Genomic DNA, 18732 nt, shown 5'->3' on the forward strand with positions numbered 1-18732 from the left:
AATTTATAGCTTCACTAGTTATTTTCAAAGGAATTTCTCTTTCCAGCTTTTCCTATTTGGATGTATTGGTTATATGCATATAGGAATATTGATATTTTACTTTTGAAAGTTTTTTTTCATGTTTGATAGGAACAATTTGGTTTTCTTTCATTTTAGCTCATTAATTGCCAATCTACTCTATTAGTTCTTTTTTAAAGTAACTCCTACTTTTTTGATCAATCCAAAGGTCTTTTTTTTTTTCCTTTCAATTGTATTAATCTCTACTTTTCAGAATTTCTACTTTATTATTTTGGTATTTTTAATTTGTTGCTTAAGTGTTCTAAATTGCATGCTCAATTGACTGATTTGTTCTTTCTTTTGCTGATGAAAGTACTTTGAGATTTAAATTTTCCTCTCAGAACTGCTTTAACTGCATCCCATAAGTTTGTATTCTCATTGCTACCATTTTCTTTGATGAAACGTTTTGTTTCTGTAATTGTTCTTGACTCACTAATTCTTTAGAATTATATTATTTAATCTCTAGTTACTTTTAAAAACTTTAAAAGACCATTACTGAACATAATTTTTGTGACATCATAATCACCAAATGATGAAGAAAATAGCAAAATACCCTTGCCTAGAAAACCCCAAATTAAGGCACTAAGAGTCCCATCCAACATGACTGACTGAACAACAAAATCAGTAAATATGTTTAGTATTTCCACTTTTCTACATTTTTTTGGTTTTTGGTGAGGTTTTTATGTCCTAAAACATGGTAAATTTTTGTAAAGATGCTACATACATCTGATTTGTATATAAGTTCCTTCTTATTCCCATCAATAATCACCAGAGATATATCTTCTTTAAATTTCCTAAAGTTTTGTTCAGATCCATAACTTCTTTCTTGTTTAGCTTTTGGTTAGATTTGTTTAGGTCTGAAAGGGGGACATGAGTTGCCCATTACACTTTCAAAATCTCTCTCTCCTTCCAATATGATTGGCTTTTCCTTTATGTAACAACACTGATTCATTATTTATGGTACCTTTAAGTATAATATAATTTTCTTTTCATTTTATTATTAAAGCTTTATCTGAATCAGAATTGCTGATTTTTTTTAGTTCAACTAAAGCATAAAAGATTCTATCTCTAAATGAATCTTTGTGTTTCAAGTATTTCTGTTAAGCAACTATCTCTTGTAATTTTCTCCAATAGAGATGCAGTCTGACAAGTGCTACAACCACATCTACTGAAGAACAACAACAACAAAAAAATTCTTGACATTAAGGTCCTTGGTGCTGTCAAATGGTTCAGCATCAAAAACTGTTGGTTTTTTTTTTTTTTAATCAGTAGAAATGAAACAAAAGAAAAAGCATTAACATCTGCTTTGCCACTATACCCCAAGAAACATGGAACCTTTCCATCTGAATTTTAGGTGAAACCTTTTATATGTTTTGTCTCTGCCATCAGAATGTGAAGTCCTTGAGAGCAAGAACTATCTTACTTTTCTATTTCAACCCTAAGCATTTAGCAAGGTGTTTTCCAAACAGTAAATGCTTAACAAATGCTTCATTTATTTATTCACTCATTTTTTTCATTCTTTTGGTTTTATTTTGATATTTCTTATTTTCTTACTGAGTCATTTTTTTTTCTAACTGGTCAATTCTAATTTTCAAAGTATTCAGTTTTTGAGTAAGTTCTGTTCTAAAAGTCAATTTCCCTTGTCACCCCACCCCCCACCCCCCAGCTTTTCCATTCTGTATCTCTTATTTCATTTCCTCCAGGTACTTCTGTAGTCCCTGTGGCCCGGACATTTTTTACTCTAATGCTTTATCTGGACTTGTTGCTAGCCTCTTTGGGGTTTACCTTGTGGGAATCCACAGGTATTTCCTCATAGTGTTCAGATCTTTATTTGGATCACTCAGGGTGGGAGTAGGGGTGTTGGGAGGCAAGATGGGCTGCTTTTGGGTCAATGCCCATCTGGTTCTGAGTATAGTAAGCCAGGCTAGGCCTCCCTTCAAAGGACTCTGGGGCTGCTTGGGTGCTGGGCACTACCTAGGGAGGGTGGGAATGGGTTACATGGTTCTGGGGCTCTCCCTGCTGTAGGCTTTGGCTGTGATACTTTCCTTTTGCTACTGGGCTCAGGGGCTACTCTTGTCCCACTACTGGCTTTTTTTGTCTAGGGCATTTCTGTTTATCACAGCTTGGATGAAGCCACAGATGTCATGCTAGACCTTGTCTAGAAAATCCTAAAAGCTGCTCTCTCTTCTGGGAACTGTTAAGCCTAAGCTGGCTTCAGGTTGTTTATCTCAAGGCTCAGAATGCTCTACTAGAGTCTTCCTAGAAGCCCTCGAGTCTGCTCCTGAGCTGGGTTCAAGCAGGCAGGCAAGGGGTTGGGGAAGGCTTACACTAGATGCTATATTACTGAAGTAAGAAATGTCATGACTGCCTGGAAGATTCTAGAGATCTCTTCCCTTTGCTCTTGATCTATTCCAGTTTATCTTTCCTTTATCTGAGGATTCATGGGTTGGGGTGGGGGAATCCATAGGTGATTCTTTCTCTTGTGGTATATCTCAAAGCCCTGGTAGAGGGCTTTAAGGAATCTGAGGAGGGGAGGGGGAAAGGAATCTGGGGTTGTGATAAAGATTTATCAAAAAATATTTCAGGGAAGGATTAATGAACTGGAGAAATTCCATGTGAACTAGAAAGACCTCCAGGAATTGATGCAGAGTACCAGGAGAATCAGGAGAACATTGTACACAGAGACGGGTACACTGTGGCACAATCGAATGTAATAGACTTTTCTAATAGCAGCAATGCACTGACTCAGGACAATCCAGAGGAACTTATGGGAAAGAACACTATCGATATCCAGAGAAAGAACTATAGGAACAGAAATACAGAAGAAAAACATATGATAGAACACGTAGCTTGATGCGAATATGATTAGGGTTTGATGTTAAAAGATTACACTATTGCAAATATGATTAACAAGGAAATAGGTTTTGAACAATGATATATGTATAACCTAGTGGAACTGCTTGTCAGCTCTGGGAAGGGGGAGGGAAAAACATGAATCATGTAAAAAAAAAAGCAGGATAAAGATAGAGGGAAAAAATTTCAGAGGATCTTAATTTTGAGGGAAAAAATAATATTTAATGTTGGTTCTGACAGATGAAATGTTGGTTTTCTGATAGATGCTACCTTTTGATATCATGGAAATAACACTGGATATGGAATCAGACAAACTAGGTTCAAATATCAGCACTACTACTATCTTTGCAAGTTAGGGCAAATTACTTATCTTGACAAACCTAAATCTCTGCATATAAAAAGAAGAAGAGATTGGTTTGGATTTCTTCAAGATATAAATCTGATGATCCCTTTTTCTCCCTATTAATTAAAAAATAGGCATTTAACCAGTATTTATTAAGTGTGTATTACATATAAAAACCTTGGGTCCAGTATTATCACATATCCTGGAATTCACAGAAAAGCAAAGCAGATTCATCAGTCTCAATTCATTGACATAGATTTGGCATAAAAAGATAAATCATAAATTACAGAGTCAGGTAATTTGTGAGAGAGTTTTTTCCTCACAATTAAATGGGAACAAAGACCAACTAAATCATTTTGAAAAAAAAGTAAATGATTTTTTAAAATTCAGCAATGCTTCAACAAGTAACCTATTTTATCCTCCAAAAGAATGTGCCGTTAGGGCCTGGACACAAAAGAATTTGTAAAATGAATACAATTTAGTACAAAAGTATATAAGTCAATTTTTTTTTTAAATTTCTGTGCTATTAATGCTACTAGTAAAGAGTTAATACAATCTAATTAAAATAGCTTTTCTGTGGGTACTTTCCACATTCTGCAAAATGGATCCTCTTCAATAGCTTCCAGTAAATAATGATCAATTAAAATTGATCTCTAAATGCCTAGATAATAACCCAGGTAGGAAAATTATTTTGTTGACTTTCAAGTTACCCTATTGAAAGGCTGTCTACTTCACTAGATCAGTAATACATAATGCAATCTGCTCTTGGAAAAGGTGAATATTCCCACCTGCTAAGTTGCTTTCAATCAGGCCTGAAACAAAACTAAACTCTGAAGACAAACACTGAACGGCTCACCTGATTATACTGTTTAAATACAATAGCCTTAAGAGAATCCAGATATAGGCTTTGGAGTTCCATTTGTCGGATCTTATGGTACCTGCCAGCAGTCATCAGTGCCTTAAAATGAAAATGAGCAAAGCTATTATGATTATTACCTCTCTGTACCGTTGTCCCACTGTATTCACATTTACAAAAGTTAACACGAAAGATTTTAATCAATAATGAAAAATTTTAGAAAAAAATGTAATCTTATAATGAATGGTTATGAATGATTTCTGTAATAACTATGGAAATATAATTTGCCCAAAAATCTATAGAACATGTCATAGTGTTCTATAACATTTGTGAATGTGAAACCCCCCCATCCCTCTTATGATTATAATAGTATTAGCCTTTATGATTATAACACAAATAATACAGTTTACTTTATATGAATTAGCCAAGAAAAATACAGCTTAGGGTGGTATTAAATCTTGCTGACAGGCACTTTGACTTTAAGACTGTAACCCACAAGTTTCTACCAAGCCCACCACACCATGCTGCATGTACAACAGTCAGTCAGGAGGTGGAGGGCTGCTTTTAGGTGTCTGATAAGACACTCAGTCAGAAGGTGGAGAACTGCCTTTTGGGGTGCCTGGCTAGGTGTAATGACTATGCCAGTCATCCAGCAGCTGACTCCTAACATTAATAGGAATTGTCAGCAAAAACACTTAGAACCTGACCCCCTGTTGCAGAGGCCTTGGAAAGGTCAGTCATAATAATAGACATTAGTTACCACCCAAAATGATTATTTCTGTACTTTCCAGCTTATTCAGCACTTGCATCATTAATTAAGACCTGCCCATGTGAAAAATGTATGTTCATCCTACTTTAATTCTGACTGTAATTTCTGTCTTAAATATGACTTTATGTCATCAGATTTCTGAGCACAAAAAAAAAAGGCTATCTCCTAAGGCTCTGGGTCTTTGGTCTTAGTCTTGACCAGAGTCCGGCTTTATTGTGAGAACAGCCTTCTCTCAATAAACTTATTTTTTATTGGTTTGGAGACCTTATTTTCCTTATTGGTGTTTCTGCTAACAAATTTTCACCATATTTAAAAAAAACTGAGTGGAGGAGCAAGAGAGAGAAAGAGAGAAGAGAAAGGTGGGTGTATAGTTCAGTACACTAGAAAAAGAAATCAAGAATCCGAAAACCTGTGTTTTAAGTTTGGACTCTAATGATTACTAGTTATGTGACCATGGGAAGTCACCTTAACATTCTAAGCCTTGATTTCTTCCTCAACAAATTAAAATATTTACACTACCTACGTCTTAGGGTTTTTGTGGGGAAAGCATTTTATAACCCTTAAAGCATTAGAGAAATGTGAACCACTGATAATACTCAAAAATAGCTAATTAACACTCTTATAGAACATCAACTGCTTGAACTAGAATGAACATGTCTGACACTTGCAATAATAATTTGTTTTATGAGAGTAGCGTTGAAGAAAGTGTCCATTTCTAAGCTATTGCACAATAGCCTCTCATACCCAATTTAGGGACAATGTAATTAGAAGAGTATAACAGAAAAAAACAGTGCAAATTCGCATAACCAGCCTCGACACTTAAACTTAAGATCCTCTGACAAAGTGAAATCAATAACATGATCCTTGCTAAAACACTGCCTGAAAAACTATATGTAAAATAGAAATGATAGTACTTGAAGTGCTTATTTCTAGTTAAAAATCTGAAAGAAAATTGTGCTTGTGAACCCAATGCAGTTTAGCCATAAAGGCTCACTGAAGTACAATCCAGAATGGCAAAGGCCAGGTACTGGGCAGGAGTAGCTGACAAGGTAATCTGGTACAGTCACACCTGGGCAGGCTGCTAGGAGACAAAGCAGGTGCTGAACAGTGGGGATGCCACGATTATCACTTGTTTGTAGCACAGAATCATCGGTGTCTGCAGCCACGTGCCCTGCTGTACCGCAGACCTTCAAAGAAGGAGGATGCAAAGCCTTCACTTGGGAAGCCAGGCCATACCTGACAGAGCACTGGAATGTACCTCTTGATACGGCAGTGAGAGACGAAGACAAAAGGAGTCTGCGAATGATAGACCACGTAGGTAGTTTTGTACTGGTTTGGCTTCATGTGAGGTGTTCCCCAGGCAATTCGAATCCACACTGAATTATCCTCACTGTCTCTGAAGCTGATATGCACCTTATTAAAAAAATTTTAAATGTTTTATTAAATATCATTCAATTGGTTACAATAGCATTTTCTAGAAGATGATTAACGCTTTTGGGCAAACTAAAACTCAATGTTAGTTTCTTCTCTTTTCCAAGGACATTAGCTTGACTACCACAAGTCATCCCAGTGTCTGGGGAATCTTTAGAAATAACATGATGATGGGGGCAGCTGGGTAGCTCAGTGGATTGAGAGCCAGGCCTAGAGACAGGAAGTCCTAGGTTCAAATCCGGCCTCAGACACTTCACAGCTGTGTGACCCTGGGCAAGTCACTTGACCCCCATTGCCTACCCTTACCAATCTTCCACCTATAAGTCAATACACAGAAGTTAAGGGTTTAAAATTTAAAAAAATTAAAAAAAAAAAAAAAGAAATAACATGATGATGATGATGATGATGGCCATGACAACACTTTTCTTTTTCAAAAATCCTCACCTTCCCTCTTAGAATCAATACTGTATATTGGTTCTAAGGCAGAAGAGTGGTAAGAACTAGGCAATGGGGATTCATGACTTGCCCAGGGTCACACAACTAGGAAGTGTCTAAGAACAGATTTGAACCCAGGATCTCCTGTATTTAAGCCTAGCTCTCAATCCACCAAGCCATCTCTCTATTCTCACAAGTTTTTTCATATATTTATTTTGAACAGGAGTTCTTAACTTTTGTGTGATGGGAAAAAAAGAAAGGGAATAAGCATTTATTAAGAGTTTACTGTGTGACAGGAATTATGTTAAGGGCTTTATTCCATTTGATCCTTACAACAACCTTGTGAGATAGATGCTCATTCCCATTATTATAAATGAGCATACAAAGGTTAAGTGACTTGCCTAGGGTCACACAGCTCGTTAAGTGTCTAAGGCTTGATTTAAATTCAGGTCTTCCTGATTCCAGACCCAGTGCTTTTTCCACTGAATCACCTAGCTGCCCCTAATGGCCCACTTTAGAAAATCTGGCAAAACTTATGGACCCCTTCATAGAGAAATTTTTTAAAAAAACCACAGTTGAAAGATGTAATTTTTTTTCCCCACCCAAATTCAAGAACTCCCTGAAATCTGTCCACAGATCCTTCTCCACCCTAGCTCCAGCAAAAGGACTCCAGGTTAAGAATCTATGTTCTTATAGGGCAGATAGGTGGCTCAGTAGTCAGAGAATTAGGCCTAGAGATGGGAGGTCCTAGGTTCAAATGTGGCCTCAGATACTACCTGTATGGCTCCGGGCATGTCACTTAACCCTAATTGTCTAGTCTTCCCTTGCATATAACTCTGGTCCTTTTTTCTCTCTTATAGAATGGCAACTTCCTGTAGTCTTAGCTGCAAATGGGTAAGTGCAGTTTTACTGCATTGTATCCTACAGACTAGTAGGATGGAAATTATAATTGATTAGACCCTAATACAAGGGCCTGTTATAATTTTATTTTGCTTCCTTCAAAAAATTTTTATGTACATAACTTTTGATATTTTGATTTTAATGCCTTTCTTTTTCAAAAGCTTCAATTTTCTTCTATTTGATTTTTATATTTTTTCTTTCTTTTTTTTCTTTTGAATTTACTCATACAACCCCATGACTCAACTGTATATATTGAGCTGATCTGGGTATTTCTTTCTAAATACCCATATCAGGGGGGATTGTATTTTTATAAAATCCAAGATTAATCGTATTTTTATTATATCCAAGATTTAATTTTTGGTTTTGTTTGAGAAAAATTCTCAGGGAAAGAAAACTTGCTGATTCCTTAATCCAGAGAATGAACTGTATGCAGAGAGATGCCTGAAGAACCTACGTTTAATCAAGAGATCCAGAATGAACTTTGGGTTGCAATTGATTGAACTGATGGGGTTGTTGCATCAAGTGATCCAGAATGAACTTTGGGTACTAATGAATGGACTGATGGGTTTTGAACAGCTACTTTAATTGTACATGATATACCAATAGGGGACTGCCCCCAATTGGTTTCTTGTCAAACGCGCTTAGCAAAACATTGGTTTTGCTTTCTCTCTTTTCCACTTCCCTCTTATCTCTAACTATTGTAGTTAGAAGACCTTTGTGAGTATAAGATGTTTGTGTAACATGATCACTTGGGGTGACTAGGCACCCAATATGATCATCAGGGGGAATTGTGTAAATAGAATTAGCTCCAGCCCATTAATAGTCAAAATTCTACTCAACCCAGGCGTGCTAATGATGTCACCCTAACCTCCCTTAGTGGGGAGGGGAGATGAGTTACCCACACGTGACAATAAGTAACAAATCAAGAATAAGGGACTGCCCTTTGGGCAGTCCAAATCAATGTAGAAACTGCCATTTGTCCATTTGAATTAGAGGTGGACCACAGGAAGTGATGAAAGACACGTTCTCTTTAAGTAAGTGAGTGAACTTCCTGTGGGGGCAGTTGCCATCTGGAACTGGGAGCAGAAGCATCTCCTGAGACCACAGACAGCTTACACTCTATATTGTCACGTGGGTAAGTTAGGCTGACTTCCTTGGCCTAGCTGGGCCAATTCTAAACTCTACCTATCTGGCTATTGGGCCTTGTGGCTTACAGCTTCATTTATTAAGCTTTATAACCTTCTTCTCTCTCAGTCCAGCCTGGACTGGCCTCTCCCTTTTTCTCTTTATTCCTACTTTTTACCTACCAGACTGTAAATAAACTCTTCAACCCAATGCTGACTTGGGTCTGATTTAATTACGGAATCAACCTGAATTGTTGATTCCTGGTGGCCACATATTTTAATATATATCTATAAATACCTAAATTTTCCTTCTTACACTCTCAGTCTTAGAGTGCCTATCTTCATTTAAGATTTAACTTTTCTGCCAACTCCTATGCCTTTCCTGATCCAGTTATTATAGTTCTTTTCTTCTTCATATTACCTTGCATTTATTTATCTTTACATATTTGTATTCTCCCAGTTCTTGGGAGAGGGAACTATTTTTCATTTTTGTTCTTTTGCCCTTAATGTTTTGTTCACAGTGGATTCTTAGTAAATTCTCGTTATATTGAATTGTGTAACATTATAGAAATAATTAAATAAAATAAGGCAAGGATATGAACCCATATTCTTCAACTTTAAATTTGGAGCCTTTTTCAATGAACTAAGTAGATTTGTCCTACCATATCATAATTATAGGATCAATGTAGGGAACAATAGTGTAATTGTTTTGAGAGCTAGACAAGAGTTGGGATTTTAGAGGTCATCTAATCCAACCACCTTCTTACTTAAATTTTTCTATAGCAAAAATTAGTTTCTACTTAGCTGTGACAAAAGGAACAGAATATAGATTTAAAATACTTTTTCTCAAAGAAATAACATGTATTCAGCATTTTAAATTCACTACAAAATTTGTAGCAGAAACACTTTTCACATAATAGGTACAGATTAGAGTTGTAGAGTACAGACAACTGACTAATTCACCAAATAAGCAGACTTTTCCCTCCCTTCATATGGAGATACTTATATTGTTGACCAATAATTTTTTTAAAGCTATGAGAAGATAACCATGCTACACAGTATAGTGGGGCAAAGTATTACATCAGAAGTCTGATCTTCTGCCACTCACATGCTAGGTGACTTTGGGCAAAGCATTTTTCTGAACCTCAGCTTCCTTGTAAGTAAAATGGAGAAAATACCATCTGTTGGGCCTTCCTCAGAGGGCTACTATAAGATCAAAGTAAGATAATGTATGCAAGTGGAAGATCAAGCCTTGATAAATAATTTTAGAATTTAGTGCTATACTCAACTTAAAAACTTACAAGCTAATCTGCTACATTTAATGATGTAAAGTTATTTTTATAGTACACTCATATTAGGCATAAAAAGCAAGCAATTCATATAAGTAGTTTTAATAGTCAAACCAATTTTAACTTTTTAATTTCTTTATAGATTCTCTAATATTTATAATGTGAATCAATATAATTTTCTCTAAAACACATAGTTAGCCCAAATCACAAACCCACAAGGTTAAAAAAAAAACAAAGGCCCTGGATCTAACTCCTAATAGCCATTATTCCTTGTGGTCTCAAACTCTAGAGTAGACAGCTAAGGATATTTCACATAAAGGATAATGACATGATCATCAACTTTTAAGGGCAGGTCCAAGCCAGAAGTAATTAAATGGGAGAGGGCACAATAAAATCAGGCATGAAATCGCTGGTGTCTAATATTACTAGGGTACAGGTAGGGTTAGTGAACAAGAGAGTTTCAGGTCCAGGGAAAGGCTTTTCGCAGTTAAATTGGAGCCTACATTTCTCCATGGAAACATGGAAGGTTCTTCAGAAAGTGCTGAAGTCATATCCAAATTCTCCATCATAGTCATCTATATAGTAGTCACTTAATAAATATTTCTTGGATTGTTGAACTGGTCACTTTGGGAGAAGAAACCAGAGATTAACCTTTCTAACTTCTTTCTCACCCCTCACCTCAAATCATTTAAAAAAGGAAAGTGGTTTATTGTCGGAGCCAACCAAAAAAGTGGTGTTAGTTTGATTTTAGGGCAACAGAAAGGCCATTTCCCACCCTGTAACTGCCTACAAGTTGCTAACCTAAAAACTTTTAACAGGAGAAAAAATAAAGATGGATCTAAAGGGTAAGTCCATATAAGAAGCACAAATTTGTATATGTCCAAGAAATATAGCCCAATAAGTAAGCCCCATTCACAGTAAAGTATAAAATATCAGTTAAGTTTAAAGGACTTGGGCTAAAGCCCTTCCTGCTTTGACTAGAGAACAGAAGACTATCTCACTTAGAGCCAGGCCTGTTTTTATCCTGCCTCTACCAGCTGAGGCATCTAGGTGGTGAAATAGTCAGGAAGACCAGTCCTGTGAAGATCAAATGAGATGCACTAAGCCCAGTGTCTGTCACAGAGCAGGCACTAATAATGCTTGTTCTCTTCCTTTCCCTTTCCCCCCAGCCATTTTCACCCTTCCACTGATTTAGGGTTTATCTTGGCTTCAGTGTCTTCATATCTAAAATGAGAGGACTGGCCTAGACAATCTCCAAAAATCTCTTCCAGTTCTAACATTCTAGACACAAAGTGCCTAAAAGGAACATGACCAAAAAGGGACAAAGACATGGAAAAAGAGAAGCAGGTAATGCAAATGATTAACTTTGTCTAGAGTCCAAGAGAATTATTTCTACCCATCATATCTATTTTTAACTGAGAATGTACAAGAGGAGACTCTGTAGAGATATCACTGCTATGTAGAGATTTCAGTAGAAACATGTCAGCTGACTTACCTTTCTTTTGGAGGACTGGATGATCAATTAGTCATGTGGGTTCAATTTAATAAAAGACTCTCAGGAAGTAGCCAATTGTACTACTAACAATATGGATGGGTGTCTGTGTAAGTCTTTAATGCCACTTAGGATATTTATAAAGGAGACATTTGTTGTTTGGCTGCCCCACTTCTAATCAAGGAGGAGTAGCCGCCTCAATTCCTTCAGTTCTTGAAATATGTATAGCGTGTTTTTTGACAAGAGCTGGTATTTTTTTTTAAATTTTTTTAAACCCTTACCTTCCATCTTAGAATCAAAACTGTGTATTGGTTCCAAAGCAGAAGTGTGGTAAGGGCTAGGCAATGGGGGTTAAGTGACTTGCCCAGGGTCACACAGCTGGGAAATGTCTGACACCAAATTTGAACATAGAATCTCCCATCTCTGAGCCTGACTCAATCCACTGAGCTACCCAGCTGCCCCCAAGAGCTGGTGTTTAAAAAGAAAAGCCAGAATATTTTAGAAATATTATCTCAACAAATTTAGTTATGGCATATATAGGTCAAAGTTTTTTTGAAATGGAGGAAAAATATTTTTCTTTATGTGGTAGAAAAAAAAAGAAGGCATCTAGAGGAATTTAGAAGAACTAAGATTCCAATAATGTATACTGTGTAAATAGAAATTTGATACACCTGAACTAAATTACCCAGCATCCCTTTAAGTTATATCCTCTCTTGGCATCCTTACATTTTGGGAAATAAATTTGCTGGAAATCCTGCCCTCAGAGAGCTCTCTCCCAGCTATGCAGTCTGGGAATCTCTTTTACTGAGGCTACTTTTCCTTTGCTTCAAGTTATTATTACTAAATCTTATAAAAAATAATACTTGGGGTATTTTAGATATTAATTTTTAATCTTACAGTACAGATAGCAGATGATTCTAAAGGGGCAATGAATTAAGGAAAAATGATGATAGCACAATTAGAAGTAGAAGATAGAATGGAATGAAGACCTTCAACTAAAGACATCTGTTTGGTAAGATAGTACAACATGGCAACTGAGATGTATTACCAATCTTTATGACAAAGAATGAATAAAATATAAGGGCATACATATCCTCCAAATGGAATAAATATATTTATTAATATCACTTACATTTCTTAAAGCTCTTTGAAGAATTTTCTTAAAAGAATCTTTAAATTCTTCCATATCAGAAAGGTCAACAACCTCTTCACCTGTCAAAGTAACAAAAGAAAAGAATGGCACAGCCACAAAGTGTGAGAGAAGAGAATGACTGTTGGGCAGAGCCAGAGATCCCAGTCTTCTGGACCTCTCTCCCAACAGCAGCTGACACTGAGAACTACATTCTCCTTCTGGCTTTGCTGTCCTCTCTGGATTTCATGAAATAGCTCCTGAGGGTATCCTCTAATTATAGACCTTTTCTACTCGGTCTCCTTTTGCTGAATCAGCATCCATGTCATGCCCTTTACCTGTAAGTGCATCCTACAACTTTTTCTTTTCTTTTTTCTTTTATACTCTTTCATTTGGTGTAAACTTCTCTGAGTTTTAGTTCTCCACAGATGATTATTAGATCTACATGTTGTTCTGTCATATCTGATTCTTCACAACCTCATTTGGGGTTTTCTTGGCAAAGATCCTGGAATGCGTTGCCATTTCCTTCTCCAGCTCATTTTACAGATGAGGAAACGGAGGCAAAAAGGATTAAGTGACTTGCTAGATTCATCCAGTTAACAAGTGTCTGAAGGGCAGCTAGGTGAATCAGTAGATTGAGAGACAGGAGGTCCTGGGTTCAAATCTGACCTCAGACACTTCCTAGCTGTGAGGTCCTGGGCTATTCACTTAACCCTAACTGCCTAGCTCTTACTATTATTCTCTGCCCTGGAATTGATACACAGCATTGATTCTAAGATGGAAGGTAAGGGTTTAAAAAAGAAGTGCCTGAGACCAGATTTGAACTCGGGTCTTCCTGACTCCAGGCCGGGTACTTTACCTACCAATTGTGCCACCTGGCTGCTCCTATCAGATCTATATATCCAGACCTATTGCCTCACTCCTAAGTTCTAATTGTATATTAACAACTACCTATTGGTCATTTTGAAGTGGAGGTCCTGCAGACATCTCAAACTCACATGTCCAAAAGAGAACTCACAATCTTTCCCTTCTCTCAAACTTCCCTATTTTGTGTGTGTGTGTGTGTGGGGGGGGTGTCAAGATGACCACCATTCACTCTCCCTCGTGCCATATATCCAACAGTTTTTACCTCCACAGCATCTCTCGGGTACATTCCCTGTACACTCTCCACTCACAAGCCACCACTCTAGTTCCTTCATTACTTCTCAAATTGCACATTCCAATAGCCCCATTGGACTCTCTGAATCAAGTCTTCCCCCTCATCCAATCCATCTTCCCTAAAGCCATCAATGTGACTGTCACAAAACACAGGCCTGACTGCGTCAAACCCTCAGCTGATTGGCTCCAGTGGGTTCCTATGACCTCTAGGTTAAAATATAAACTTATTACATACATTACTCTCCTTTGTGTGCTTTTTGGGTCCAACAAAATTGTTTTTTTTTTTTTTGCCCTATCTCATAAATGACATGTGATCTCCTGATTAAAAGCATCTTTTTTACTGTCTACTCTGATACCTGGAATGTACCCACAATTTCTACCTCTTGGAGTTCTTGGTTTCCTTCAACAGTTGGCTGAAGTGCCACCACTCCCTGAGTTCTTTTCTAGTTCCCTCAGCTGTTAAAACCTTCACCCTGAGATTATCTGCTTTCTATGTGTGTGTGTGTATATACACAAGTACACATACATGTATACATACACGTACATGTACACGCACCACATCTACCCAGTGCTTAGAATAATAGCATTCCTATTTAGACAGGAATTCCCTTCTTATCATAATCCAGAAATTTCCTTATTTGCCAGCCAAATCCCCAGTATCTTGTGTATTGCCTACAACAATCAGAGATGGAAGTTAGCCAGATATGCTTGTGCCTGGCTAAATGAGAATCACCTTCACACCAGACCCCTCCATTCTACCCCATCAGGCCCCAGGCTTTACCTTCCAATAAATCTCATGGCCTTTTCTACCTCACAGAGAACCCTCCAACCCACTTCAGGTTCTGGTGACCTTCTTGGTTCTATCCTTCTTTTGACTGCCCCTCTCCCAATTAGTTCATTTTAGGTTATAAATCTCTTTTTGTGTGAGTCAGAATGGGCTACTAATTTATACTTTATTCAACAAGGACAGGCTTCTGCCTCACTAAATAACTTCACAAAGAACCTATGAGCTAACCATATCTAACAAATTACACAAACACTATTATTATCAAATTACTGCCATGTACCTTTGTATTCATTTATCTCTCTACAAAGAGGTGATTAGTTAATTTTGAGAACACACATTTCTGAGGAATATGCAGTCTAATTTTTTTTTTTAACCCTAACTTCTGTGTATTGGCTCATAGGTGGAAGATTGGTAACAGTGGGCAACAGGGGTCAAGTGACTTGCCCAGGGTCACACAGCTGGGAAGTGTTTGAGGCTGACTTTGAACCTAGGACCTCCCATCTCTAGGCCTGACTCTCAATCCACTGAGCTACCCAGCTGCCCCTTAATTTTAAACACCCAACATATCAATTACAATTGTTCAGTCTAGGTTTGCAATATCACATACCTGGGATTTTATTCATTTCATAAACAGTCCATATTTTCCTGTTTGGGCAAGTTTGATGATCTGAAAGGGGGAAGAAAGTGAAAACATTTGAATCAAGTCTGAAAGTATTTGGTCCTAAATACTCAATGTTTCTGAAAGAATTTAGAGAAAATAATAATAATAATAGTTCATAAAATAAATTGTACATAATTTGTTATGCATATTGGTCTTTCCTGAAGATGTATTCTATAGAGATTACTTTAAAACTCTTATGAGTTATTAAAAAGAATATGGAAAAATTATTTCCTATGACAAAGTATTTCTGTTTATTCTTAAAAATCTCAAAATACTGGTCTTAAGAGTTGGAAAAGCTAGTTCAAGACCTCACTCAAACACTGGAGAGGAGAGGCCTTGACTAAGTCACATTTCCTCTTCAAACAAAAGAAGAAGACTTCTAGTTCAGGTTGTTGTGAGGAAAGCAAATTTAAAGTGTCAAATAAATATGTTATTTATTCTATTTTCACATCGTTTTTTGGAACTTTTTAAAAATAGCAGGCCTACATCATACTCAAAATTATAGCAAAAACGGTAATAACTCATTTATCTAATGGTACTAGGAGTTAAGTTATTTCAGATAACTGAGTCTTCCAGATAAAGATGATCAGTTTAAGAAACTTTTTTAAAACTATATATTAGGAAACTTCTTCTAAGATAGATTACACATTTTCCTGCTTTCTTAGAAAGAGAACATTAATCAATACCTTGCCTTTTAAAAAATTATAACTGAGTCATCAAAAAAACATTTGTTGTTATTTGACGTACTAAAGTAGTGATACCCTCAGATGGTGAGTTTTTAGGGTAGGGAAGTTTCCTCATGGAATAAAAAGACCCCAATTTCCCGCCCCCCCCTTTATAAAATCTCATCTGTTTCTTACAGTTTTTCTAATTCCTTTCATTAGCTATTACTTGTAGTTATAAGTATCTGCTTTTACTAGGCCCACTTAATTTAAGATTATAGAGTGACAAATCAAATTATCAAGCTCTTTCAAACTCAATAAAGTAAAAATAAATGGTCTCAAGAGTGATTTGCCTAAGGACTCTTCTTTTGTTTTTCCCAAAGCCCTACTCCATGAAAGTTAAGCTAAGTTTTCCCTAAAAGATATTTAAAGTTTCAAGACTTAATTGGTTCAAGGGAATAAGATTTGAGTTGCTGATGAAACTTCCAGCTTACCAGAGCAGAAAAGCCAATGGCCCCTCTCTGAGGCTTTAAACCACCAGTGAGCATCGACACTCTGCCCAGCTGAATCAATGATTTATGCCCAATGAATATGCTTTCCCAGCTCTAAATGCCCTTTCTCTACTATGCATAAATAAACCTCCTTTTGTTAACTGATAGATGGATTACAAGTGTCTCATTAAGTTTCCATCTCAAACCTAACTCATCAGCTGGGCCCAAGTCAGGTCCTTCCTAAGATAAAATAATAATGGTAAGCATTTGTATGAAATTTGCAAAGCACTTTACATATGCTATCTGATTTGATTTACACAACAATCTTGTAAGGTAAATCCTATAACCATTGCCATTTTATAGAAGAGGAAGCTAAGGCTGAGAGCAATATCTAAGTGACTTGCCCAAGGTCACATACAAGCAAGTGTCTGAGGTAGGATTTACTGACTTGGACTTCACATTTTATCCATTGTACTAGCTGGCTCCCTTCTAAGTACCTATTGAAGGAGGAAATATTCAGTGTAGGTCAATGATGGAAAAATATAGTCACCAGAAGTATTAAGATCCATGATGATAACCAAGAACAAATTCTTGGGGAAAATACTAACAACCAGAATAGTATTTAGTAAAGAATATAGTACCAACTAGAGGCAGCTAGATGCCTCAAGGAAAGAAAGTTCGATTTGGGGTCAGGAAAACTCAAGTTCAAATTTTGGCCTCAGATACTCACTAGTTTTGTGACCTTCAACAGTCATTTAATTGCTGTCTGCCTTCAGTTTCCTCATCTGTAAAATCAGGGTAGTAATAACTACCCCTTGGGTTGTTGAGAGGATAAAATGTGATATTAGTAAAGCACTTTGCAATCCTTAAAGCTCTACATAAATGCTAGCTAATAACAAAAAATATTTTTAAATTCCTGATTTAATAAGGCAACAGATTTCAAATGGATAAATTTAGAACACAAACAAGTTTTTGAAATCCATCTACCTGGGACAACAAGGTAGCACACTGGATAGAGCACTAGACCTGAAGTGCAAAGGACCTGAGTTCAGGGATGACCTCAGACATTTCTGAGCTGTGTGACCCTGGGCAAGTCACTTAACTTCATTTGCCTAGCCCTTGCCCTTCTGTCTTAAGAGTTGTTACCAAGATAGAAAATAAGAGTTTAAAAAAAAAAAAAAAGAAATCCATGTAACTTACAAATTATGTCTAAAATTGCAGCTTCTTTTAAACTTGCACGTTTCTTCTAAAAGACAAATTAGAAAATTTGGAGAAAATAGGGTCAGATTTGATTTTCTCATTCACAGCACATGAATTAGATCTTAATAAATTATTGATATTTATTTTACTCTCCACTGGGTCTCTAAGCCTTCTTTTTGCTCCGTTAACTACTCTCTCATGCCCAATATACCTATTTTTTTTCAACCTCTCTCCCAACAACTTAATTCCTACCCACTGCTTTAATATTTTGATTATATGTATTTACATCATTTGGTAAAGAGAGACATAATTAAATAGGTTAAAATGATGTATTCACATAAAAAAAGCCTTAGCAACTTCCAAATCTCCACAAAGTGGCTGATACTTTTAATTTGCAGCCTTATTATAGTAACAAAGTATCATGAACATATATATTTACATATAGATTTCATTGTGATATTCGTGAATTATTCTCTTCTTGGCTCCATTACTGTCTTTTGTTAATACCAGGAACATTATTTTTAAAGTTTTTTTTGTTTGTTTTTGCATCATTCCCTTTATCTCCCCTATGTCTCCACAGTGCTAATAATATCAGCTAATAATTATTACCTGACAAAGCTCAACCACTTCCTGAGAAAGGCTTTCCTTGTTCTGGCGAAGTTTTATGGTCTCCAGTTGACTTTCTGGGAGAAAGTTCCATATTTTCAGAATTTTCAATATATTAGCAACGGGGATTTTCAGGATAGTCCTCCTGATAAACTCAGCAACAATCTCATCCATCCCCCTGACATTTCAAAGGAAAAAAAAATAGCAACTATTAGCAAAACATCTATAAAACAAGATTTAAAAAGGATTACATAATATGGACTTTTTTATATGCAATTATTTTGCCTCTGATCTTCTGGGTTCACTCCTAAACATCTGCTTTCACTCAAAGAATCTCTAGACATTTTATCCCACCATCGTATTACTTACTTTGCTCTCAGTTGCATATGTGAAAGAATATGAAAGAATACAAAACCTGAATAAAGTATAAACACTCCAATACTTAAAGTTTTCCTCAGTGAACATAATTCTTCCAGAAAAATGACAAAG

The 18732-nt window shown here is 36.5% G+C and overlaps 1 protein-coding gene across 3 annotated transcripts in view; it reads right to left on the bottom strand.

Moving 5' to 3' along the window:
- Window positions 1–18417, bottom strand: part of CENPN (centromere protein N) — a 35301-nt gene extending 16884 nt beyond the window's left edge. Inside the window, exons 1-6 of one of the 3 annotated variants that reach the window (XM_044660961.1) lie at window positions 18247–18417; window positions 17638–17683; window positions 15231–15290; window positions 12682–12761; window positions 6115–6291; window positions 4110–4211 (exon numbers count right to left, since the gene is read on the bottom strand). In XM_044660961.1, the coding sequence (XP_044516896.1) occupies window positions 4110–4211; window positions 6115–6291; window positions 12682–12761; window positions 15231–15290; window positions 17638–17683; window positions 18247–18417 (636 nt within the window). The remainder of the gene's footprint in view (window positions 1–4109; window positions 4212–6114; window positions 6292–12681; window positions 12762–15230; window positions 15291–17637; window positions 17684–18246) is intronic. The other 2 variants (XM_044660962.1, XM_044660963.1) reach the window with 2 other exon arrangements.
- Between the last annotated feature and the right edge of the window lie 315 nt (window positions 18418–18732).

This window comes from Gracilinanus agilis, chromosome 2 (genome assembly GCF_016433145.1).
Source record: "Gracilinanus agilis isolate LMUSP501 chromosome 2, AgileGrace, whole genome shotgun sequence".
Taxonomy (NCBI): domain Eukaryota; kingdom Metazoa; phylum Chordata; class Mammalia; order Didelphimorphia; family Didelphidae; genus Gracilinanus; species Gracilinanus agilis.